At 40.0% G+C, this 26,312-nt stretch overlaps 1 protein-coding gene across 6 annotated transcripts in view; it reads right to left on the reverse strand.

Annotated features, from left to right (window-relative positions):
* Positions 1 to 26,312, reverse strand: part of PRKAG2 (protein kinase AMP-activated non-catalytic subunit gamma 2) — a 452,810-nt gene that overhangs the window by 236,308 nt on the left and 190,190 nt on the right. For 5 of the 6 annotated variants that reach the window (XM_027840946.1, XM_027840942.1, XM_027840944.1 and 2 more), the window contains one exon: positions 24,721 to 25,000. In XM_027840946.1, the coding sequence (XP_027696747.1) occupies positions 24,721 to 25,000 (280 nt within the window). Of the gene's footprint in view, positions 1 to 24,229; positions 24,255 to 24,720; positions 25,001 to 26,312 lie in introns of those variants that run through there. The other variant, XM_027840948.1, reaches the window with a different exon arrangement.

Below are 26,312 nucleotides of genomic sequence, written 5' to 3' on the forward strand. Positions count from 1 at the left end.
TCTAAACAGAAACCTACAAATGTACATGCAGGCACAAAAACATTCATATGCTTTGAGAAAGCTGAATGCCCCAAATTAAGAAACTCAGATCCTTGTTAACTGAGCCTCAAAACTACAGCCTGACCTCAAACCACACATTTTCACCCATCTCACCTGGCATTTCTGTTCTTGACCCTGATTTCTGTTTTTGCTACTCTCCAGCTCAAGGCCCTCAGCTCAGCACTTCACATTCTGGCTATGCACTGGCTTACCTCCAAATGTTACTGGGGTCACCCTCCATGGGAACCTCCCCATTATGGCCTCTGCTTCTTTGTTCCCCAGTTGGAGAGAGAGGTGTGTGTATGTGAGTTTCAACTTGTACCACAGAACCCTCTCAGTTCCAGCCGATGATAACAGGTTCCATCTGGACTCCCACTCAATGGGCAGGACCACGAGAAATAATAGAGAAGAAGGGTATCCTTGATAGAGAGAATACCACAAGTCAAAGCTTGGAGAGAAAGAAGCATTAAATCAAAGGACCTTAGAGATTAGACGAGTTCCCTCATTTTACAGATGAGAAAATCAAGGCCCAGTGAAAGGATCTGAGTTGCCCACTGATTTTCTTTTTTTTTTTTAAATTTAATTAATTAATTTTTTGGGGGACCACTAATTTTCTGAAGGACTATGAACAAACCACTGTCTAAGCAGGGAGGTCCACAGACCCTCAAGGGGGAGGTAGACAGATTTCAGGAGATTCATGAACTTGAAATATGGAGAAAAATACATTTTTATTTTCATTAACCTCTAACTGAAAATTAGCATTTCCTTCAATTATTTGAGAACATTATTCTGAGAAGGTGTCCAAAGGCTTCACCAGAGTGCCCAAGAAAACCATTAAAAAAAAAATGCAGGAACCCTTTGATTTAGAGGGTCTGTAAGGAGCCGCAGTGGGAGATAGATCTGGAAAGGTAGGCAGGTACTAGAACGCAGAACGCCACGTTCGGGAGCTTGGATAGAAACTGTCACCTGCTCTGGCTGATCTACACCTCCCACTTTCCAGAGTGTCAAACCATCCATCTTTCCTTCCACCCTTTGAATTAAAGGCCCTGTTAGATCTTCTTTGTTCTCTACAGGGCTGGGTCCCTGAGATTCTGGGTTGGCTGGCTGTAAGGTATGTTGCTATGGTAGTTTGTTCAGTCTATAAACCATCTCTTCCTTCTCCCCCACACTGAACTTTCTCAGGTACTTACTTCCCTGAGCTCTAACAAAGCAAGGGACTGGCCTCACTGGCCTGAACTGCCTAGCTCATCTTAGACTATGGCGCTGTACTGCCCTCTAGTGACCACACTGCCACAAGGTCAGAGAAAACCCCAAAGAGTTGGCTAGGTTAGAGGCTAGTATTAGGTTTGTATTTCTAGTAGGGGCAAAGTGTGGCTAGATACCCCAAAGTTGTACTGGGAAAGGGACAAAATATCCCTTCTGACTCTCCCTCCCCCTACTGTTTGTATGTAGGTGAATTCAAGTTGAAATGAACATCAAAGGAAGTTTTAAAGGGGAAAAGAAGTCACAAAAATGAGAGCCGGAGGGTAGGTGTGGAAGGAGAGAGGACAGGCCTACCCCTTTCCTTGGGTGACACTGGGTGTTCACAGCTCTCAGTCATCACTCATAGGTTAGATTCATTTAAAGTTTTGGAAAAGTCAAGGTGACACAATGGAGTAATAGACTACAAGTTAGGAAGGTGTGGGTTTTAATCTATGTTCTGCCATGATGATGATGATGATGATGATGATGATGATGATGATGATGATGGTGGTGGTGGTGGTGGTGGTTACATTTGTGTGCAACTTGGCCTCTTTGTATTTAACTTTCTCCACTGCATAACTTATTACTTTGTGCCACTTACAAGAAGCTACCATGAGTTCAATGATCACCTCTATGTCTAGCCCTAACTGAACTGCTGAGTTCCAGACCCTGTGGGTACCTCCAACTCTACATGCCCCAACTTTCCAGAACCTTGCTACAGTGGATAGAGGGTTGGACTGGAGTCTTGAAAAGACCTTGATTTTTTAATCCTGCTTCAGTCAGCTGCATGACCCTGGGCAAACTGTTTAACATAAGCCTCAGTTTCCTCATTTGTAAAAATGGGGATGGTGATACTTCATTTGTTATAGTTAAGGTAATGTATGAGTACTTTGAAAACCCTAAAGCACTATATAAATCTAAGTCATTATTATTATTAGTCCAGACCTTTGATTTCATCAATATTGGGGAATACCCTTCATTGATACGTACTGGTAACACCCCTGTAATTTGGCAACTAGGTAGTACCGCAGATAAAGTGTGGGACTTAGAATCAGGAAGCCCCAAATTTGAATTCTGCCTCAGACACTTAGCTATGTGACCCTAGGCAAGCTGCACAACCTCTGTGCCTCAGTTTCCTCATCCATAAAATGGAGATAATAACACCCACCTCACTTGGTTATGATGAGGACCAAATCAGATATCAAATAACGTACTTTGCACTGGCCTATGTAAAAGCTAGCTATATTTATAGTCTTAAAGACTTTCCTGGGGCACTGAGAGGTTAACTGACTCACTGTTGACATAGATGGTATTTATTCATCCATGAAAGGCAGAACTTGAACTCAGGTCTTCTTACCTCCGAGGCTACCTCTTTATCTACTTTACCATGCTCCCTATTATTGTTGTTATTTCTCCCTAAATATACCCTTTCTTCAAAATTCCCTGTTTCTGTTAAGGGAATCCTCCACACTTCATTTTCCTTTACTTCCCATATGCAATCTGATGTCAAGTCTTTTAAATTCTACCTCCATAACATCTTTCCATCTGTTCCATTTCTTTCACTCACGCAACCATCAACCTGCTTCAGACCTTCATCGCCTCTCCCCCACACTACTCTAATAGCTTCCTAATTGAACTCTCAGCACCCCACCTTTCTTCTCTCCAATCCATCTTCCACACAGCTGCCAAAATCATTTTTCTACAGCGCCTGTCTATTTTCCCTGATAAATAATTTGCAGCGTGGCTCATTATTGCCACAATGATAAAATGCAGACTTCTCAGTATGGCATTCACAGCCCTTCCCTGGATGGTTCTGTTCCACATATATTTTTCCCAGTAAAGTACATGCTCCTTGTGTGGAAAGATTTTTCTCATTTTTGAGTCCCCAGTACCTAGCACCATAACTTGTATATGGTAGACACATAACTAGACTGGAGGGGAGAAGCCAGGGATGGAATACAAGGCCTAAGGAATAGTTCTTGCCCTCTAATGGCTTTTAAAACCTTGTTGGGAAAACAAGACAAATATACACACCGAGAGGTACTTCAGAACTCATCTAATCCCAATTCCCACTACATGAAGGAATGCCTTCTTCAGCATGGCTAATGGATGGTTTTCCCAGTCTCTTTAAACACCTGTAGAAACAAGTACCTCATGGCTTTATGAAATAACAGATTCCAATGTAGTATAGTTCTAACAAAACATGCCTCCTTGTAAATATATCATCCATTGGTCCCAGTTCTTTCAGTTAGACTGAGCTACATAGAATAAGTCTAGTCTCTCTTCCATAGGCTAGCCCTTCAAATATTTGATGGGTGACCTGGGTTCAAGTCCCACCCCGACATATACTAGCTGCATGACCCTGGATACATCATTTAACTTCTCCATGCTCTAGGCAACTCTCCAAGACTAAATTGCAGAGAACGCACTGACCAGACATTAGTAGAGAAGTTTATTCACCAATGAAATCACAGGTCTAGGTCCTAATGCTATGATTTCCCTCGGTCTTCTCATCTCCAAGGAAATACTAAAAGACTATTTTATGGAGAACTCACAGAGGGCAAGCACGCACTCTGGAAGTGAGACATGGGAGACACCGGCACAGGACCACCCAGCATGGCGTACGCGCATCAAAGGCAGCGCTGGGCTCTATGAGCAGAATTGCAGTAGCTCAAATAAACATGAGATGTGTAGATTTACAGATATCTCCACTCCAAATGTTCATGTTGACTATATGTGCCCGACCTCTGATAGTGCCTTCCACATTTGTACTGGTCTAATCAGCCACAGTCAGACACACTACCCTGACCCCAATGCAGTGATGTCAGTTTGGTTCTCCTCAAGAATGGACAAGCACAATAACGAACCAAGGTTCCTAGAAGTGACTCTAGGAGCAGCTAGGTGGCGAAAGCAACAGCCTTGGAGTCAGGAGGACCTGAGTTCAAATCCGCTTCAGACCAAACACTTGACACTTACTAGCTGTGTGACCCTGGGCAAGTCACTTAATCCCCATTGCAAAAAAAAAAAGAAAAGAAAAGAAAAAAGAAGAACAAAAAAAAAAGATTTATTTTTGCCTGATACACAGCAACTATTACCTCTCTAGGGATTGTTATCTCTTGTTTACTACTTATCGGAAATCACGCCACACTACAAACTCCTATCGACCTTGCAGTCAACTAAAAAAGTACTACATTTTCATACAAAACATTTTAGAGTCAGGTTTTCCTCCTACTATTCCACTGTAGTAGATTTTATGAACCTAAGAGGAAACATTTAAGAGTCACACTGCATGACACTATTGGCTCTCTATGTAGTTCCAAGTTCGGAGTGATCAGAAGGGGCTACCATAGCTTGGGAGAACTTCACGGATGATCAGAGACTGGATCGGAGCCTCGAAGACTATGTTTTACCCTGAAAGGACTCTGCTGTTTCATTATCAGTATAAGCCATCACTACAACTGAACTCTCTAGAGATGAATACTGTACATGCACATGTGACCTTTTTTCTTAGGTGGTACTGTACATTTGGCTGCTCCCTGGATAGGAGGAAAGTAGTACCACAGGGACAGGAAAAGGGAAGGGAAAATGGAAAGAGGAGGAAAGTGTGAATGCCTAGGCTCTATGAAAGACGATTGCCCAGGAGAGAGAAATTAGAGCTAACTGGTTCTCAAACAGGTGCCACCAAATTCACGCTGGTTATGACTCCAGCAAAGGCTAACAACTACGAAAGCCTTGAAAGCCTTCTCTAAGACAGCTGTCACTCCTTTTGCGACCTATTTGAGGACTGCTTTTGATGGCTATCCAAGTGAAAAATAAACTGCTAGTTTTACCCCATCCCTCATCTACACATCAAGGCAGATGTGTTTGTCAGAGATAAGTATACAATGTTGATAGATCTGACAGGTCTGCCCGAAGAGTCACAGGAAAGGGAAAAGTCTAGGAGGAAATGGGGCAGCCTTGGGCAAGGCTATCATTTGCTGTTTGTGTCCAGGCCTGGGGGTTATTTATAGAGCTGAGCAGGAAGAGAACAAGTTGTTGTTGTTTTTCAAGTGTGTGCGTATGTGTATGTGGGTATCTATAGACTGGTAATTCCAAAGACAAGTTTCATTAACCCCCCAGTTTTGACATGGGTTAGCTCTAATTGTGACTACCACCTACTCAGGGAATGAGGTGCTAGATATTCTACTGAACAGAATGGACAATGGATGAACCTTGTTCCCAAGCCCGTAGGACCTATCCTTACTTGTAAATACTGGCATATCTGGCAGGGCACTCTACTTTTTTTTCCCCTTCAGACATAGCTACTATTAATTAGAGACATCTGGGTAAGTATCTTATTAAATGCTTCTCTAACCAAATTGGACAGAACTGAACTGAAGTATCATTTCCAGGAGCAGTGTTGTATCTCCTGTGAATCAGATAAAGGTCTAACAGGGTTCTTTGCTAATAAGTGAGAAGATAGGATATAGTGGGGAGGAGGGTTCGAGGAAAGTAGTGGCAAATCATGGGGCTCTAAAGTAAAGGTTCATTTAGCAAATAGCTCTCAGTTATTTCAGTCTTCAGGCCACTTTGGCAGAATAGGAGACTCTGAATGTCATTTACTACACCAGTCCTAATCAGCCAACAAGCAATCAACAATATTTATTATTTGTTAAATGGCTATTTAAGCAGTCACTGTGCTAGGTGCTGGAGAACAGGAGGGAGAGGAGAAGGAATAGGAGGGGGAGGGAGAAGAGGAAGAGGAAGAGGAAGAGAAGGAAAGGAAAAGGGGGAGAAGGGGAGGATATTATGTCATTTTATCCTTACACCAACTCTGGACAATAAATACTATTATTATTCCCATATTATAGATGACGAAACTGAGGTAGACGGAGGTTACATGTCTTGCCCAATGTCACACAGCTAGTGTCTAAGGCTAGATTTGAACTCATCTTCTTAACTTTATGTCCAGAGCTGTATCCACTGAGTCACTTGACTGGATGATGAAAGACTTTGTGTCTAGGTTGGTGCTTGAGCTGCTCCTGAAGGAAGAGATTCTATGAGGTGGAGGTCAGGAGGGAATGCATTTTCAGACATAGAGGATGGCTAGTGAAAAGCAATGGAAACAGGAGCTGGAAACGTCATGTATCAGAAACACAAAGAAAGACGGTTTGGCTGGACTTTAGTGCAAGACGGGAAATAATATATAATGAGGCTGAAGAGAGTGGTTGAGGCCAAGTTGTAAAGGGCTTAAAAATACTTAAAGTCCTCACTTAATGCTTCTACTAATACATGTCACAATGAATGGCGGAGACTGGAGTAATGTCAAGGGCACCATGATGGCTAGAAGATGGGCTCTCCTTTTTAGTAGGTTTCTCCTCTCTGGATTTCCATGACTGCTCTCTCTTGGGTTTCCTCTTACCTGTCTGATTGCTCCTTCTTGGTCTCCTTTGTTGGATCATTATCCATATTCTTTCTCCTTTCTGTGGATGGATTCCAAAGCAGTTTCCTAGACCCTCCTCTTTTCTCTCCTCTCTCTACATTCCCTCTTGGAGATCTGATCAACCCCCTTCATCTCTATGCATCTCACACTCTATGGTCCTGCCAAACCAGCCTTCCTGCTGATCTTCACACGTCTCCATGTCCTGCATAGGCTGTCCATTACGACTGGAACCGAAATATAGTCTCTCCTCACCTCGGCTCCTTAGAATACCTAGCTTCCCTCGAGATTCAGTTTAAGCACTTACCATTTACGTGAAGCCTTCCTGATCCCCTCCCCACCAGCTGCTACTCTCCTCACCTCCCTGTGAAATTATCTTGTATTGTATACATATTATTTTCCCAATAGAAAATAATCTCTTTGAGGTTAGGGATTTTCAATTTTGTCTTTGTATTTCTAGTTCCTAGAACAGTGTCTAGCACATACATAATAGATGCCTGCTAAAGGTTTTAGGATTGGAATAAAAACAGAAAAAGAGACAGAAGAGAGAATTGACAGAGATATACAAACACTTATAAAAAGCATAGAGGGGAGAGTAATACATGTCTACCAGAAACCCTACCCTATATAATGGACAAAGAGGGAATAAAAAATACATAGCAAAATGTATATAAACCATGAACTGGGACATAAAATTCAGAAAAGCCCTGAGGGGGAAAAATAAGGAATTAGACAAAGTAAATAATTTCTTCTTGAAAAAGGATACTGCTAATGAACATTATTAAAGTTAAAAGGGTGATTTGCTCAAGTCAGTCAATAAACATTTATTAAGCATCTACTATGTACCAGGAACTATTTGTGCTAAGTGATGGGGATACAAAAAGATGAAAAAGGCAGGCCATACCCTCGGTCTAATGGGGGAGAAAACAAGCAAACAAATACGTAAAGCAAGCTATATATGAGATAAATAATAACTCAATAAGAGACAGAAGGCACAAGAATTGAGAGGGGTTAGGAAAGGCTCCTTGTGGGGAAAGAGTGGCAGGGATTTTAAACTTTTATTCTTATCTGCACAAAGAAAGGGAAAGATCAAGAATGGAACACAAGAACAAATAAGTTAATTAATAGATAGAGATAATTACTGAGGTAGCTAGGTGGCATAGTGGATAAATAGCTGGACCTGACATCAGGAAGACTTGAGTTCAGATTTGGCCTCAGATACTTACTAGTTGTGTAACCTTGAGCAAATCACTTAACCTCTGTTTGCCACACTTTCTTCAACTGTAAAATGGGGATAATTAAAGCACCTACTTCACAGGGTTGTTGTTAGAATCAAATGAGATAATATTTGTAAAGCACTAAGCATGGTATCAGGCACATAGTAGGAGTCATATAAATGCTTATTATCTAATAAGAACTTGGAATGGAACAGATATATGAAGGTAGGTATAGGAGACTGAGAAGGAGAATGTGTGGGAGAAGAGACCCAGATAAAAACAGCAGAAGCAAAACTAATTGCCAGGATTAAAAACTGACTTAACAGAGGAAGGGGAAAAAGGAAAAAAGAAATACAAAATAATTAAACGGAGAAAAAGAAAAACCTAACCATCATAATGTGAATGGATTAAACTTCCCAATAAAACAAAAGGAAATGGCAGAACTGATAAGAAAACAAAATGCAATAATTTGCTACATAAAAAAAGGTAATAATAAACGAAAATGAAAGGCTGGTATAAAATTTACTACAAGTCAGTAGATTCCAAAAAGACTGGAATAATAATTATGATTGACAATAAAAATTCACAGTGAATGATATTGCATCTAGATTCATAAAAGAAAAATTTATGAAATTTCAAAAAGACATAAAAAACACAATTGTAACAGACTTTAATGTTCCTCCCTAAGAGTTTCATAAGGTCAACAGAAAAATAATTTTTAAAGGAAAATTGAGTGTTGAACAGATTATTGGAAAAGCCACATTTAAAAGAATTATGGGGTTTTTTGAGTGTAGATATTAAAGAATACGCAGATTTCTCAGATCACATAGCATCTTTACAAAAAACAGATTATGTGTTAAGGCACAAAGAAATTAATTATAAAAAGGCAGAAATAACAAACACATCATTTACAGTGCAAACATGATAAAAGAAAAATGATCGGTAGAGTTGAGAGGCAACTCAAGGATCATTTAATTCAACCCTTTCACTTAGTAGTTGAGGAAATCAAGGTTTGGATCAGTTAAATAACTTGTCCAAAGTGAGACAATCAGAAAGTTGGGGAGCTGGAATTTAGCTCCAGATATGTTTGCTTTCTTAGCTGCATCATGTTTTACAAGTCACTTTAATTTCATTGTTCCCTCATTTCCTTATTTACAAAATGGGGATGATATCTGTCTTATTTGACTCACAAGATAATGCACATAAAATCATTTTTAAACAATAAAAAATATACAAATATAAAAAAACAAAAAGTGATTGATAAAGGGAACACAAACAGAAGATACGGGCTATGAAGAATGATTAGGTTAAAAATAAATAATATTAACAATAACTACATAAACAGGAATGATAATTATATAAAAAATTCTAGAATGTTATCTTCAGAGGAAATTTTAACAAACTAGAAAGAAGATTAATAAATTGAGGATATAGTGGGAAAAAAACCTAGGATATAAACAAATTAGCCAACCCAAGGCACATATAATAGAAGAAAATTTTAAAATAAGTAGATAATATGAAAAGATTTTAATATCATTAGCAAAACCTAATCATTTTATTTTGAAGATTAATTAAAACTTTATCTAGCTCATCAGATTTTTTTAAAGAGAGAAGAATCAAATTTCTAAAATAAAGAACAAAGTGAATTCACAACGAGCCAAAAGAAAATTTTTAAAATGATCAGAAAGTACCATATACAGTTTACATGCCTGCAAAACTAGGAATTTAAAGGAAATGATTACCTATAAAATATAAAATCCCCAAATTAATAAGAAATGGAGATCTTAATCTAATGTGGGGAAGAGAAACTAAACAAGCCATAACTGATCTACCAAAGGGAGGGGGAAACCCTAGTCTAGGTGGATTTATAAATGAATTCTATCACACATTTTAAAAGCAAATAACACCTATGCTACAAAGAGTGATCTCAATAATTGAAAACAGACTAAAATGAAATTTATAGTTCCATAAGAAAGAAGTAAGAATTAATAAAACATCTGTTTAAAAAAAGAAAGAAAAAGCACTCTACCAAATGCCTTTCATGAGACAAATATGGTCCTGATATCCAAACCAGGGAGAGAGAAACCAGAGAAACAGAATTATAGAATAATCTCATAAATAAATATGGATTCAAAAATTATAAGTAAAATCCTAAGGGGGAAAAACTGCCAACAATTTATACCAACAAAAATTTAATATGACCAAGTTGGATTTGTGCCTGGAATGCAAGGATAGACAACATTATGAAAACAGTTAACCTAATTCTTTATATAAATAATAAAAAACCCACAATTATACCAATAAATAAAGAAAAGTCCTTTTAGCAGATACAGGATATAGCTATGCCAAATACCTTAAAAAGCATAGGTGTGGCAAAGCCATTTCAAAAACACAAAGAGCTACCATTATTTGCAATATATAAATACTACAAGCTATCCTATTAAATACAGGGGTAAAGCAAGAATCTTACCTCTCACCACTGTTATTTGAAATAACTTTTAAAATAATAGCTATGGAAAAGACAAAATAAACAAATTAAAGCCATAAACATCAACAAAAAAGAAATAAAATGTCTATATATGTTAGAGAAAAATCAGAGAATCAATGAAGAAACAAACCAATCAAAACAATAGCTCCAGGAAAGCAGGAGGACACAAAATAAATCCATAAAATTATCACCATTTCTATTTGGTAAAAAACGATAACCAGGAGGAAATGACAAAAAAGAGAAATCTCATTCAAAATTATTACAAAATGCATAAAATATATGAAAATCAATCTATTAAGATACAAACAAGATTTGTATAAATACAATTACAAAATACTCTTTAAGGAACTAAAGGAAGATAAATTGGAGTGACAACCATTGCTCATGGTTGGATTACATCAATACAATGAAAAAAAGCTCATACTACATAAGTTAATTTATAGATTTAGTGTTACCTGAGGCTCACTTTTTGGAACTAGGCAAAATAAAATTAATTTAGAGTTACAAAAGATAGCTAACATAAAGGCAAACAGTAGGAAAAAAGTTAGAAATAAGAGACACTGCATTTATAGACTTCAAACTATATCATAAACCAGTAATCATAAAAACTATTTGGTATTCATTAAAAACAGAAAAGTAAATAAGTAGAATAGACTAAATGAGCAATACCTAGAAACAAATGAATATAGTAGCCAAATTTCAATAAACTCAAGAATAGAAACTATCAGGGAAATCTCCTTATCATCAAGAATGTCTAAGAAAACTAGAAAACAGTTTGAAACAAATCAGATTTAGAGAAGCTCTTTATACCATATGCCACAATAACTTTAAAATAGATATGAGACCTCAATATAAAAAACACAGCATTTTTTAAAAAAAATAGAGCACAAAGGGAGTATCCTTTATACTTATGGCTAGGAAAAAATTCTTAACAAGACAAGGGATAGTTGACCATAAAAGACAAAAGGGAGAATTTCTAATACATTAAATTAAAGAGCTTTATTACAACCAAAATCTGTATAATGGAATAAGATGATATTCTGTCTATTGTGAAAAAATTTTGTATCAAATATATCTGATAAAAGTTGGATATCCAAAATATATATGAAATTGACACATATATAATACCAAGAGCCATTTCCCAATAAATGAGTAGTCCAAATATATAAAAAAAATTTTCAAAAGAAACATAAACTATCAATAACCATATTTTAAAATGTTTTATACAAGAGGAGAGACTCTAAGCCAGGAAATTTTACCTGAGAGCCAGCAAATTCGCAAACATAATAAAAAGATGGAAAATATCAATGATAGACAGGCTTTGGGAAGACAGGTACACTAATACAATGTGGACCTGTAAATTGGTCCAACCATTCTGAGAAACAATTTGGAACGATGCAAGAAAAGTCACTTTACTATTGCATGAATATTCTAAGGAGAGATTAATAACAGAGGAAAGGGCCACAAACATAAAAAAAATCCATAGCAGCACTTTTTGTGGTACCCAAAACATGAAGAAAAAGTGGGTAACTGTCAATTGGGTAATGGCTGAACAAATTGTAATATATGAATATAACAGATTATTATCATGCCAAAAGAAAGAAACACGAGGAAAGTTTGTATGAACTGATACAGAGCAAAGTAAGCAGAACCATATATAAGACTATGATAATGTAAATGAAAATAACACTAAAAGGCAATCTAACTCATATTAATTGTAACAACCAATTTAAGTCTTAGAGAACTGAAGAAACATATTTTGTTTCCCTCAATAGAGAAATTGGAGACTTGCAGATATAGAATGTGCCATATGCTGGTCAGGTGTGGTCAGTGTGTCTGTTGGTTGTTTTTTTTTTTTTTTTAAACAAAGGTGATAGTTGTTGGGGGGGATGGGGGTGGTAATATCCAGAAATGGCTATGTTTTTTTTATTGGATCAATAAGACTAATTGTTGTTTTTTTTTTAAAGTTGGCTATATTCTTGAATAAATCTTTTTTTTTTTGGTAAATTTAACTTAAATTTAAAATACACTAGAAGATAGGTTATTTAATGGGATACCTCTCCTACCTGGCATACCCCCTCCATTATTTCCCACTACTTATACTAGTCATCCTCCAAACCCTAGTTCGATTCTAACTACTCACTAAAGACTTCCATGACCACTCCAGTCTATGTTGACTCCCTCTTCTCTTTGCAGTCAGTGTGTGTGTGTACACTTGTCTATATCTGATTTGGGAAGTAATTGACTTTGGTAGGAAAGGAACCCTTCTGGATGCCTCATATCCAATGACTCTGAGTGTACTGTTCTTATTCAATGAAACAATTCATGTAAAGCAAGTGGTAAGCCTTAAATCCTATACCCATGTAACTTTATTACTCATTCTTCTTGACGGTTGACATTACAGAAGCTTCCAACTACCTGGTCACATCATGTCGAGCATCTGCAAAAACTTTAACTGGTCATTCTCCCATCTGATTGCCACCTTTGACCCCCAGAGTAAAGGGATATGAGGGCAGCACCCAGCTCACGCGATCCCGTCAGTGATCTTAAGCTTGGGGAAAATCAAAAGTATCTCTTCATCTGGAACAGGCACAGAACCCCTGGTCTTTGAAAGAGTCCCTACTCTGGCACTTCCTCTGGCTGATGTGGACAGTATGTTCAGTCATTACCTACTGGGTCAACGATGCTTTGCTCTCTATACAGTTGGAGTTCTCCACACTGCCCTTGATGAAGATTCCTTAGATTTGCAGCCCAGAAAAGCAGACAAACTACATTCTCTATCCTAACTTCTGCCGACAGGGGCCCAGTCTGGAACCGAGCTCAGTTCAGCTTGTGTTCCAACAACAGAGCCCCTGGGCACAGAAAAGGCTCCACGCTGTCTTGCCAAGCCAATGACTGGTTTGGGGCCACAAGCGGGAGTGCCCCACCGGCTCTTTTGCTTGGCTAGAGGTGGGTCAACCGACGGGACAGAGAGGCTCCCAGGGACATACAACATACCCAGAAGACGAAACAGGAAGACCTGCCATTGGTGTGAATAGGCCTTGGTGAGAGAGTGGAAGCCAACAGTAACACTGGGGGCAGCTGCCAAAAGACACACTGGGCACAAACTGCCAGGAGCACCACTGGTTGGCAAAGGAAGATAAAGAAAAGCTGGATACGTCCTCTGGACTGGGCTTTCTCCCAACATCCTGGGGTGGTCAGAGGTAGGCTCCCAGGTCCTCTTGCTCCATGGGTTGTTCCCTTCCAAACCAGGCCTTAGACGGATTGTATGAAGATAAGGTGAGTCAGGGCAGCTGTGCAGCACAGATGCTCATTAATACCCATCTGGGCAGATACCCCTGCCCTGTCCCACGCAATCATTTCTGTCTTGAGGGCAGCTTGGCAGGCCTCAGGAAGGTCTATCCACGCAGGGAGATCAAAGTGGAGATTCGCAGATTCCTAGACCCACGGGATTGAGTACTGAAAGGGACCTTAGAAATGGAGTCCAACCTACTCATTTTCTTTTGCATGCATGTTTTTAGCTTCTGCCAGGCCACAGACTAAGTCTGATCCAGTCCCCCTCCAGAAGCAAAGATGAGAAAAACAAAAGGTTCAATAATTTTTCTTAAAGCCTTATGGTAGCAAATGAGAAAGTAAAGATGGATTACATAGATGCACATATAGCATGGGTGAGATGTGCTGGTACACCCTAGGGGGAGCATTCCCATTAGCTCCCCTGCCCATCTGTGCATGCCTAAAATGAATTAGATAAAGGCAATCAGAGCGATACCAATCTCTTTGTGCCTGAGTGTCCCACTATTTGAAAGACTTTTCAGTTCTCTATACAGTGAAACCAGAGTCATTAAAGACTCATATTCATTGAATAGTAACTATGCACAAAACACTGTGCTAGGAATTGTGGGAGATCCAAAGTCTAAGATATGGTCCATGACCTCAAAAAGCTTACCAGGGAAAATAGGATATAAACAAACAAAATAACCAGTAATACAAGGTAGCCTGGACTAAAATGTCCAGTGAATATTACATTAAGCACTACAGGAATGCAGAAGAAGCAGGGCTCATGTGAGGTTGAGATGAAGGCAGGACTTAGGGGTATTGGGACAGACCTTCTGAGGCCGAAGGGGCTCTCTCTCCCACTTGTTAGAATAAAGGTTTGGCACAAAATGGTTCTAGGTTGAACCCTGGTCAGTAGAACCTGGGAGAGAGAAAGTATGTTTTGGTTGATTTTACTATGCTGTGGTTGAAGCAGTATGTGTATGTGTAGGAGGTGGGGTCAGGGAAGGTGGTGTGGGCCCCACAGGGCAAGATTTAGAGAGGTAGAAATTTAAATGATGCTCTAGACTAGACTAGGGGCATAACACCATGACAGAAATAAAATAAATAGCATAAGACACATTCCCCTGTCTTAAGAGTAGGCGCTGCTATTGGTGGAGTTGTGAACTGATCCAACCATTCTGGAGCGCAATTTGGAACTATCCCAAGCGGCTATAAAATTGTGCACACCTTTGATCCAGTAATACTACTACTAGCTCTATATCCCAAAGAGATCGTTAAAAAGGGAAAAGGACCCACATGTACAAAAATATTTATAGTAGCTCTTTTTGCGGTAGCTAAGAATTGGAAATCAAAGGGATGCCCATCAATTGGGAAATGACTAAACAAGCTGTGGTATATGAATATAATGAAATACCATTGTGCTAAAAGAAATGACAAGCAGGATGATTTCAGAAAAACCTGGAAAGACTTACATGAACTGATGCAGAGTGAACAGAATCAGGAGAACGTTGTACACAGTACAGCAATATCATTCAATGAAGAACTGTGACTGACTTAGCTACTCTCAGAAATAAAATGATCCAAGACAATCCCAAAGACTAATGATGAAGCATGCTATCTACCTCCAGAGAAAGAACCGATATCGACTGAATACAGACTGAAGCATGCTATTTTTCACTTTCATTCTTTCATTTTCTTCTTTTATTCGAGTCTTCTTGTACAAAATAACTAACATGGAAATGTTTTACATAATTGCACACGTATAAGCTATACCTGATTGCTTACCGTCTCAGGGAGGTGGGAAAGGAGGGAAATCTCAAGGCGGGGTAGAGAGGGAGAGAACTTGGAACTCAAAACTTTAAATAAAAATGTAAAAACAAATTTTTTTTTAAAAGTAGGTGCTGGAATAGATAGAGTGAGCTCAAGAGTAAGCAAACCAAGAAACAACAAGAGAAATGCTGTTAAGAAACGCCTGCAGTGGATTTTAATAAACATTACCATTCAATGTCTCTGGAAATAGCTGTAAAACATTTTTTAAACACGTTCACGGACACCAGGTTTAGAACTGCTTTAGGCTAGTCATATGGAATTTGTTTTTTAACTCAAAATGATGGTGCTCAGCTTGATCAACCACCTGACTCATCAGATGTGGCTCCAGGTGACTTGGCTGTTTCCCAAAACCACATCCACCCTTAAAAGGTGAAATTGTAACTAGTGGACGTATATAGAAAGACATCCAGCAGCTTTAACAGCCACCTCCAACATCTGTGAGGTACCTACTAAAATAACAACACCCCACCAGAGGCAGCAACGCCATCAACCCCTCACACTTCCACGGGGTTTCAGGGTTTACAAAAGCACATTCCCCCACCACATCCCTGGAGGCAGACGGTGTGAGCCATGGGTCTGAAGCCGAAAGTCCGGGCTCTGTCGCTTAACCATCGTGTGATCCCGGGTATATTTCATTTCGTTTTTAAAGTTTCAGTTTCCTCATTTACATATAGAATGAGGAGGCTGAACCAGATAAAGCCTGAGGTCTCTAACAGCACCTACCTCCCAGGCTTGTTGTGAGGGCCAAATGAGATATTTGTCCAGTGCTTAACACGGTGCCTGGCATGTGCGAGGCTCCATACAAATGCTTATTGCCCTCTTCTTCTCTCTTCCCTCTTCTGGCTACAAATTCTATGATCCTATAAATATTATTATTCCCATTTCACACATGAGGAAACTGAGGCTCAGAGAGGTTAAATGACTTGCCCTTGGTCACATAGCAAGTAAACATCAGAGCCTGGATTCAAATTCCAGGTCTTCTAATTCGGGGTACAGCTGTGTTTTCTCTATACTAGGGGTTCTTTAGCATTTTTGTGTGTGTCTGGAACCAAGATCAGGGTTCAAGTCCTCCCTCTGTCAAGATACTGACTATATGATCCTAGACAAGTCACTTCACTTTTCAGGCTCTAAACAACTCTCTCTTTAACCTGCGTGTGTGATGGAACCCTTTAGGGTCCCCTTCTCAGAACAATATTGTTAAATGAATAAAATAAAGTATTAAAGGATTATGAAGGAAACCAAATAAACTGAAATATATTGTTGTCAAAATACACACACACACACACACACACACACTTAAAGTTCAGAGACCCCAAGTTAAGCACTTTTCCTCTATACCAAACATTCCTCTATACCAAACAATTACATATGTATTATAGCCTCTTTGCATTAGTATGCCAGGGATTAGGAAAGATGAAAGATGAAATAAGAAATGATTTCTGCTCTCGCGAGATTCATAGCCAGGCAAAAGGCTACAATACATATGTAAATAACTGTAATACAAAATAAGTGTCTAACAAAGGAACCCCCAAAAAATACAGTGTGGAGTCTGAGGGGAAATGATTAATATGGATGAATAGGATCATTGAAGGTTTCATAAAAGAGATGTCATTTTAACAAGATCTTAAAGGATGGGTAGGATTTCTATGGGCAGCTAGGTGGTGCAGTGGATAGAGTGTCTGGCCTGGAGTCAGGAAGACTCATCTTCCTGAGTTCAAATCTGATCTGAGACATTTAGTAGCTGTATGACCTTGGGCAAGTCACTTAGACCTGTTTGCCTCAATTTCCTCAACTTTAAAATGAGCTGGAGAAGGAAATTGCAAACCACTCCAGTATCTTTGCCAAGAAAACTCCAAATGGGGTCACGGAGAGTCAGACCAACTGAACAACAAAAGGATTTGTAACAAAAGAACAGAAGAGAGGGTATAACAGGCATAGGGAACAGTGTAAACAAAGGCACAGAGGTAGAGCAGTACTGTACAAAGCTTGTGAATAGTCCAGTTTGGCTAAAAGCGACTTTATTTCAAGGGGAGTAGTATGAGATAAGACTGGAAAGGAAAGGTGGTATACACTGTTGGTCAGGCTCTAAACATTTATCTAGCACCTACTATGTGCCAGGTACTATGCTAACTAAGCACTAGGGATACAAAGAAGGCAAAGACAGTATCTGCTCTCAAGGAGCTCACACCCTAAGGGAGAGACAGCAGGCAAGCAAGTGTGTACAAGTAAGATATATATATATAGGCTAGGTCTGGAAGGTGAGGCTAATGAGTCTGCATAAAGAAAAGACAGATGTAGGAGATATTTATATACACACACACACACACACGTAATATATGTATATACACATACACACATATGTAATATATGTATATGCATACACATATACACACGTAATATATGCACACACGTACCATATGTGTATATACACGCATATATAACATAGGTATATACACATACGTTATATATGTATATATGTGTGTACACACATATATACACACATATGTAATATATATATGCGTGTGTGCACGTACACACACACAAACACACACACACACAGAGAAATCAAAGTTAATACCAAGGTTTCAAATAATGCAGGGTTCTGATGACACTTCTGACAAGGTTCTGATCCCTCCCTCCCCCCACCCCAGGGGGGAATCCAGAAATGTTCTAAGCAACAGCAGCACTGTTTAGAATAAATATACTTTTTCCCAAGGTGACTATATTGAATAGAACTACTGTAATACACACAAACATTATCAGTACACATTCATGCTTACTAACCTGAATTGGGCTAACCTACTTGGCAATCCTTATACTCATCCCTTATTGATCACATTGGCCATAGTAGCTTGTTCCAGCTCTGCCTGCCTGTCCTCAAACCTGCAGCACCAGTACCAGGCTGAAGTATTTGTGCAATCCCAGGCAGAGTCTGAAATGGCCCTCCCTATGTTCTCCTGCCCAAGGGAGGATTTGAGACTTCACCGCAATACATGCAACCCACCTGTTACAAAACAGTTACGATATGCCACGGAGAAAGGAATTTTCTGGAACTAAAGCATATGTATTGATAAAAAGTCATATTTAAAAAGCCCCCTCCCAGATCCCTTATGTATACTGCACCCAAGGCAACTTATCTAATTTGACTACCTCTGTCCGAACTCATTCCTAACATCTCATTCCTAAAAGGTGAGCTCACCTTCTATGTTAGAAAGAATCTAAACTGCATACCCTCATCTCTATCCCTTTCTCCCTGAAAATCTCTCTTCACCTTCGCTTTCTTCCTTTAGTCTATTTGAATAAAAAGTCTGTCTCAGTCTCACCAAAGCTAAATCCTTCACGTTTGTCCTTGATCCTATCCTCCCTGCCTCCACAGGACCTCGCTTCAGCCATCATTCCTTTTTGTATCCCCAACCTCTCCCTCTCTGCTGCTACCTCCCTCTGAGTTATCTGAATAAGGGATTGCAAGTTATCAAGTGCCTATGTGCTAAACGCTTTACAAATATGATCTCATTTGAGGTTCACAACAACCATCTGAGGTAGGTGCTATTGTGATCCTCACTTTATAACTGAAGAAACTGAGGCAGAAAAGTTAAGTGATTTACCCAAGGTCCCATAGCTAGTAAGTATCTGAGGCTATATTTGAACTCACGTATTGCTAACTCCAAGCCTGGAATTCTATCCACTGTGTCCCTAGGCAGGTCTCCCCTATCCTCAGAATTGCTTTTCCTGACCCTCAAGCCATTGTTTTCTTTCTCTCCTTCCCTTCTTCAAAGGGAAGTTGATGCTCTCTACTGCTCATTCCTTTATCTCTCCCAATCCAGCTTCCACCCCTGCCATTTAACTAACTATTCATCCTGCTTCTCCTCTCACCACTCTTCTATTTCGTGGAATAAGCTTCCTCCTCCTGCCCCCTAAACATGGGGACTTTCCAAGGCTCTGTCAATGCCCCCTTCTCTTCTGTCCTTACTCATTAGATGACAAGGAACAGAAAAATATAGCAAGACCTAGCCTAGGGGAAAAAAGAAAAACAGAATTAACGATGACACTGGTCTTCTCAGAAGCGAGCAAGAACATGAACCCATTTCAAAGTTTGCTCTTTAGTGCCCTCACCCATTATCAGGATCACCTCAAGGATGCAGTCTTTTTAGGCAACTGCACTTAACTTGTCCTTTAGGAGGACACTTAGGATGCAATGAAAAAGAGGCAGTGCATGAAAAGAAGAATATGATTGGCTGTGGCTTAAAACAACAGCAACAGTTCTAAATCTTTTGCAATCAGCCTATAAACACCCCCAGCTGTCACCGAAGCCAATCAGGTCCAGGGGTGGGGAACCACTGGGTGAGACTGTTCCTCCTCATTTCATTTTCACAGAATTCTGAGAGTTGGGAGAGCCCTCAACAGCCATCTGGTCCAACCTCTACCCCGCAAGAGGTCCCCTAACCTCATCTGAAAGGCCTCCAAAGGGAGGAAATTCACCAACTCTCAAAATGACCCATTCTGATTTTGGAGTCGTTAGGAAGCACCAAGCCTAAACTTGTTTCTTTCCAACTTTCATCCATCCCTCCTGGTTCTGCCCTCTGGTGGCTGAAGAGAACAAGTCCAATCTCTCCAGCCCTTCAACTGTGTGACCACAGCTATTCTGGTCCACCTAAGTCTTCCTTTCTCCAGGCCAAGCATACCTAGTCTTTTTTCATATAAACATTTCTATTTCTACACATATAAACCCCTTAGGCTGTCCTGATGCCTTTTTTTGATTTCATGTCTCCTCCAAGTTCAATTAGTCAGTCAATAAGCATTTATTCATGAACATTTATTACGTGCCAGGCAGTGTGCTAAGTATACAAAGAAATGCAAAAGGAGCTCACATTCTAATGGGGAAACAACATACCTGTGTACAGACAAGATATATATATATATACACACATATACACAAACACACACACACACACATACATACACACATAGAGAGAGGTAAGAACACACCCCCACTACACACATACACACATACACACACACACATATTTACGTGTATACACACACAGACACATACACACAGTAAATTGGAAGTAATCTCAGCTAGCATTAAGGAAGAGGAGGAAAGGCTTCTTGCAGAAGGTAGAATTTTAGAGACTTGAAGGAAGGCAGGGAAGAGTGAAGGGAGAGAAAAGGAGGGAGAGAATTCCAGGCACGGAGCACAGACACTGAAAAATGCCCCGGGTCTGGAGATGGCATGTTTCGTGCATGGAAATCAGCATCCCTGGACTGCAGAGTACAGGGAAGAGAATGAAGTGTAAGAATAGTGGAAAGGGAGGAAGGAGCCAGTTTATGAAGGGTTTTAAAAGCCAAACAAAGCATTTTATATTTGATCTTGGGGAGCCATTAGAATTTACCGAGTACAGTAATGACACAGTCAGATCTGTACCTTAGGAAAATCACTTTGGTAACTGAATGACTAGAGCGAGGAGACCCTTGAAGCAGGTAGGCACGTGAAATTCATCATAATCTACTTTCACTGGCATAAATAAGGGAAGGGGGTGGAACACAGCATGACTTGCTCTAAGCCAGGAAAGCCTATGGTGAGAGCACTAGGCCTCAAGTCACAACAGTTAAGAGATAGTCTCCCCCATCAACACAAACAGCCTAGATGGAACCACTGGAGAACAGACCAGCCCTTGGGAGGAAATCCTAGACCTCCCTCTTGGGCAATCTATAAAAGGAAAATAACGAGTTTGGTGGACTATGCTAGAGTCCCAGGTCAAGGATCTAAGCTAAAGATCGATGGAGTCTGTTAAGTGTGTTTGACAGATGCAATCCTTGTTCCTATTATTAATATGTTTGACTTGGTTGAGGCGCCTGTGATCTTGGGAAATATACTCTATTTTCCTTTCCCTGAACAAATACTTGGACTCCTAATCACCAGAAACTGATTATACAAGGCCAAAGGGGAGGGGGAACTCACATCTTAACTCCCTTTGCAACGCTGACTTCATCAAGAATAGACACATTTTTCTATAGCCCTGTGCTATAAATGTAAAGTCCAGTGAAGAGTTATTCAGTAAGGGCTAAGAATTTCCAAGAATGGTATTTATAGCAGGAAGAAAAGGAAAAGATTTCTGGGGATTAAATTTGCATGTGGCTCCACGTTACAGAAAGAGACAGACAGATACTGTGAGACGCACTCTGCTGTGGGTTCCCTGTGGCACTGTGACTTAATAGAAAGAGCACAGGATTTATTGAACTTGGTCAAGAGATCCAGGTTCTAGTCCTAGTTTTCACCACTGGTTATCCATGTGACCTTGAACAAGTTACTCTTTTTACTTCAGTTTCCTCATTTATAAAATTGAAAAGGGTTGATTTAGATCAGAGGTGCCAGACATGCGGCCCATGGCCCATACAAGATTTAAATGTAATTGGGATATATTTTAGCAAAACAAATAAAATGTAATCAAACATAGATAATGTCAACATGTGGTTTTCCAAGTCAATATAAACCCACAGGGATCCTTATGTACGGGTCAGTGGCCCTTGTTTCTATTTGAATTTGATGCCATTGGCTTAGATGACATCTAAAGGTGCCTTCTGGTTCCAGTGTTCCATGAGTCTTTGAGTGTTTAGTATTTGCACATTCACCACACCGTGAAATTCCTCTTAATTTCCCAAAGGACATCTGAACCCAGCTGTGTGTCTCCTTTGTTCCCTAAATGAATCTGAAGCCAAGAGAGAAAGTGTTTCAGTTGGAAAAAAAAATAAGAGAGTAAAATGGCTAATTCAGTCTCAGGAGTACCAGTTACCTACTCAGAGGGAGATAACTGGGTTTACTGAGGCAGTTTCTGAATTCTGATGTTTCCTCGGAGTAGGACACAAACCTCTTCCTTCCAACCCTTCGGCTCTGTCATTGATTATTACATTCTGGAAAATGTAAGCTGCCAGAGGGCAGGGATTTTTTGTGGTTGTTTTTGTCTTTTTTGTACCCAGCACACAACCTACGGGTACATCTCAGCTGTATGTGATAAGCAGATAGCATTGGTGCTAAGAGCAGAGCTTGCCTCACTATCATAATGATCCTTCCTGATCTCTCTTGCCCTGGACTCTGCCTTCCTAGATGATGCTTGTGAATTCCTTCCCATCCTAAGCTAACTTTCCTGGACTCAACCTCTTGCATACCTGCTAGACCCCACCTTGAGAGCCACATTCCTATTCCTGGCCCTTCCTGCACAGCTTAATCCCACCATCACCTATCCCCTGGTGTGAAACCAGCCTTTCCCCCCTACTTAATAGTATTTTATTTTGTTCCCAATTCCACATAAAGATAGTTTTCAACATTCATTTTTATAAGATTTTGAGTTCCTAATTCTTCTCCTTTCCTACTTTCCTTCCCCCCCCTTCCCAAGACAAGTAATCTGAAATAGGTTATACATACACAATCATGTTAAACATATTTCCACATTAGTCATGTTGTGAAAAAAAGAATCAGAACAAAAGGGAAAAACCATGAAAAAGAAAAAATTAAAAAAGAGTGAAAAGAGTGTGCTTTGATCTGCATTCAGACTCCATAGTTCTTTCTCTGGATGTGGACAGCATTTTCCATCATGAGTCTTTTGGAATTGTCTTGGATCACTGTATTGCTGAGAAGAGCTAAGTCAATCATAGTTGATCATCGCACAATATTGCTGTTTCTGTGTACAATGTTCTCTCCTGGTTCTGATCACTTCACTTAGCATCAGTTCATGTAAGTCTTTCCAGGAAACCAGTCTTTTTGAAATTGCAACACTGTCACTGTTGTCCAATTTCAAGACATCCTTCTTAAAAGCACTAAAGAATGTATAACTGTGTTTTAAACTTAAGTAAAATTAAAGCAATTTTGTTTTGCTGATTACTTAATAACTATTATTATAACAAGGTCTGTCTGTTCTATCACAAAACCAGGATGACAAATTACTACATTAAACAGCTACCTACCAAGCAGGTTATGTCCCTGAGAGTTTTTTGGTCTAGGCCTGAAACGAGGTGTTCTGATGCTCAATACATACCCCTCGAAGGCCATTTCTCCCAGCTCTCAAACTCTGTACCTATAATACTTCTATCACGCAACTTTTGCATAATATGAGTTCATAGTGGGCCTTAAGAGGAATGACCTGCCTATGCCCTATTATTACAGGGCTTCAGGAAGGCTTTCTCTTCCCACTGCAAACTGTCTCTCCAACTCAGTTGCCCCAGTGCCTATAATGCTGCTATTAGAGAGCCTCATTTATTATTTTTGAGCAAGCACATCTTCTCCTTGAGGTCCTTTCTCCAAAAGCTACTCCTGGCTGGGCTAATATGTGAATTATGTAATCAGATCCTATCCTTAACTGGAATAATAATAACGCATTGGCTGCCAAGTTAGAGCGAGGAGGGACTGAAACGAGGTGGAAAGGAAGTAGCAGAAATGAGAAAAAAAACAAAAAACAGACCATGACTACCTCCCAATTTTGCCTCAGACTAATAATCCTATGTTATCAACATTTTTCAGTCTTGAATATGTTTAAAAAAGGTTGCATTTAAAAAAAATTTAGTTTATGAATATTAGATTAGGCCTGAATATTTATCATTGCTCTTGACATACTAAACACATTTTCATTGGCACCCCTTTTCCTCCCTTATCCCCCCCAACCCCTTCTACTTTTGCCTGGGGCATTCAATTAAGAACATGCCAACCTAGCTTGTATTTCTTACCCTTAATCATCCTGGTAAATGCCAAACCAAAAGGGAAGAAAAAGGTGAGAGGGAAAGACGTAGGTGGATTCTTATTTGGCTGGTCCTAGGCAGATGCATCTGGACTTAGGTGGAGGCTTTATTTTTTGCCAGATCTGGGGGGAAAATTCAAAGATCATTCTGTACATATGTCTATATGTGTACCATGGAAGATGTAAAGAGCCAAACAACCCAGAGCTTGTATCATAAGGGATACATATAGCCTATCGGTATGAAGCTAAAGAAGGCAAGAAACATTAGCTGAAAACCATTGCTATTGCCACGAGGTTTTTGTTGTTCTTACCACACCAGAAAGGCAGACCCCTGTGTCACCGCTAGTTACTACGTCATCCGCATAGAGTGGTCACCAGATACATCCACATCACCATGGGCCTTTCTTTAGTAAACAAAGCCAGGAGATGGTTTTACCCACAGCCCTGAACCCACCTGAAACCATAGGATCAATATCTTACTTTTTCTCGAGCGGGAAAAAAACTTGATTCCCCCAGGTGAGGTAGATGGGTTGGAGTTCGGGGAGGACTCTTTGGACGAGGAGCGAAAGATGCCGCTGAAGCTCATGCGACGCGGAGATCTGGGAGGGGACTCCTGGTAGGGGAAGGGGAACACCGTTTTGGGAGAGCCTGGGCTATTCCTGGCCCTCACGGGGGCTGACACGGGGCTGGAGGGCCGATGCTGAGGGCCTCGGGAGAAGAATCCTTTGGAAGGACTCCCGGAACTGAAGGGACCGTCCGCCTGTGAGGGAGAAGGGGGAAAAAACAAGCGCGTTAGGTCACATTGTCTGTCCTACACTAAACAATCTTAAGATTTTTCAGAATACGCTTGAAGCTTTGTGCTCTAATTCTGCCGTGCTGAACACAGAGAGTGAGGTCACAGGTTCATTCCTTGTGAGCAAAGCTTCATTTCCAACTCCCCACCCCCTGACCCTTGCTATACTTTCTTCAATTCAATTCTGCAAGCGTTTGTCAAACTCCTACTATGTGTAAGTCACTGCAGATAAAAAGATAAATATTAAATAACTTTTAACCCTTAAGGAACACACATTCTACTAGATGTAGATCAATTAATGCAAGATACATGCAAAGTAAACAAAAACGTAAGCGGACAGAGGTAGAGATCTGGGTAGAGGTCAGAAAGGGCCCAGGTCAGGGATTAAATTCTGTGACATATAAAAAAGTCTGAGAGACATGACTTCTGTGTAATTAATTATTTTATTAATTATGGCTAGCAAACAGTTAATAAAAGGATGGTCATCTGACTGTCTCTCATAAACCAAAGACCCCTCCTAGAGGCCTTTTGATACTTATATATCCTTGTAAGAGTGGGTATTCCTGACAGCCAGCAATCAACTCTAATTGGGAAACAATTAATAAGAGAATGAATATTATAATGAGGGGTGGGGCTGTGGGCCATGACTCTGATTATGTCACTCTTACTCCCAGACTGCCTCCAACCCTGGGCAATCTGGACAAAGGATGTACCTACCCCCACTCAAACCTCAGCATATCACAGTGGGCCAAAATTCACCTAGCTCAGATTCTCTTTGCAAGGTTTTCTAATTGGGTGAAGTAACAATTCCACCTAGACAAGATGGTCTAAGTAGGGTAAATTTGCAGGGGTGGGGCGGGGCAAGGTCAGTAATGTCCTTCAAAGACTAGCTTTATTAACCTACAGGGGGTTATTTCTGAATGAGGAAATAGAAAAAAATCTTCATCTTAACACATGGTTATTAACAGAAGAGAGACATAATCATTTCTCTCAATCTGAAGGGATGCATGTTGGGATCTGAAACAGAATTTCTGGGACAGCTAAGCAGTGCAGTGGATAGAGCACCAGCCCTGGAGTCAGGAGGACCTGAGTTTAAATCCGACCTCAGACACATAACACTCACTAGCTATGTGACTTTGGGCAAGTCACTTAACCTCAACTGCCTCACCAAAAAAAATTAATAAATAAATTGAAATAATTTTTATCTTCTAATTCAGGATTTTAAATGACTCTGTGTGTGTGTGTGTGTGTGTGTGTGTGTGTGTGTGTGTGTGTGTGT

Source organism: Vombatus ursinus, unplaced genomic scaffold (assembly GCF_900497805.2).
Source record: "Vombatus ursinus unplaced genomic scaffold, bare-nosed wombat genome assembly UNPS02014852.1, whole genome shotgun sequence".
Taxonomy (NCBI): domain Eukaryota; kingdom Metazoa; phylum Chordata; class Mammalia; order Diprotodontia; family Vombatidae; genus Vombatus; species Vombatus ursinus.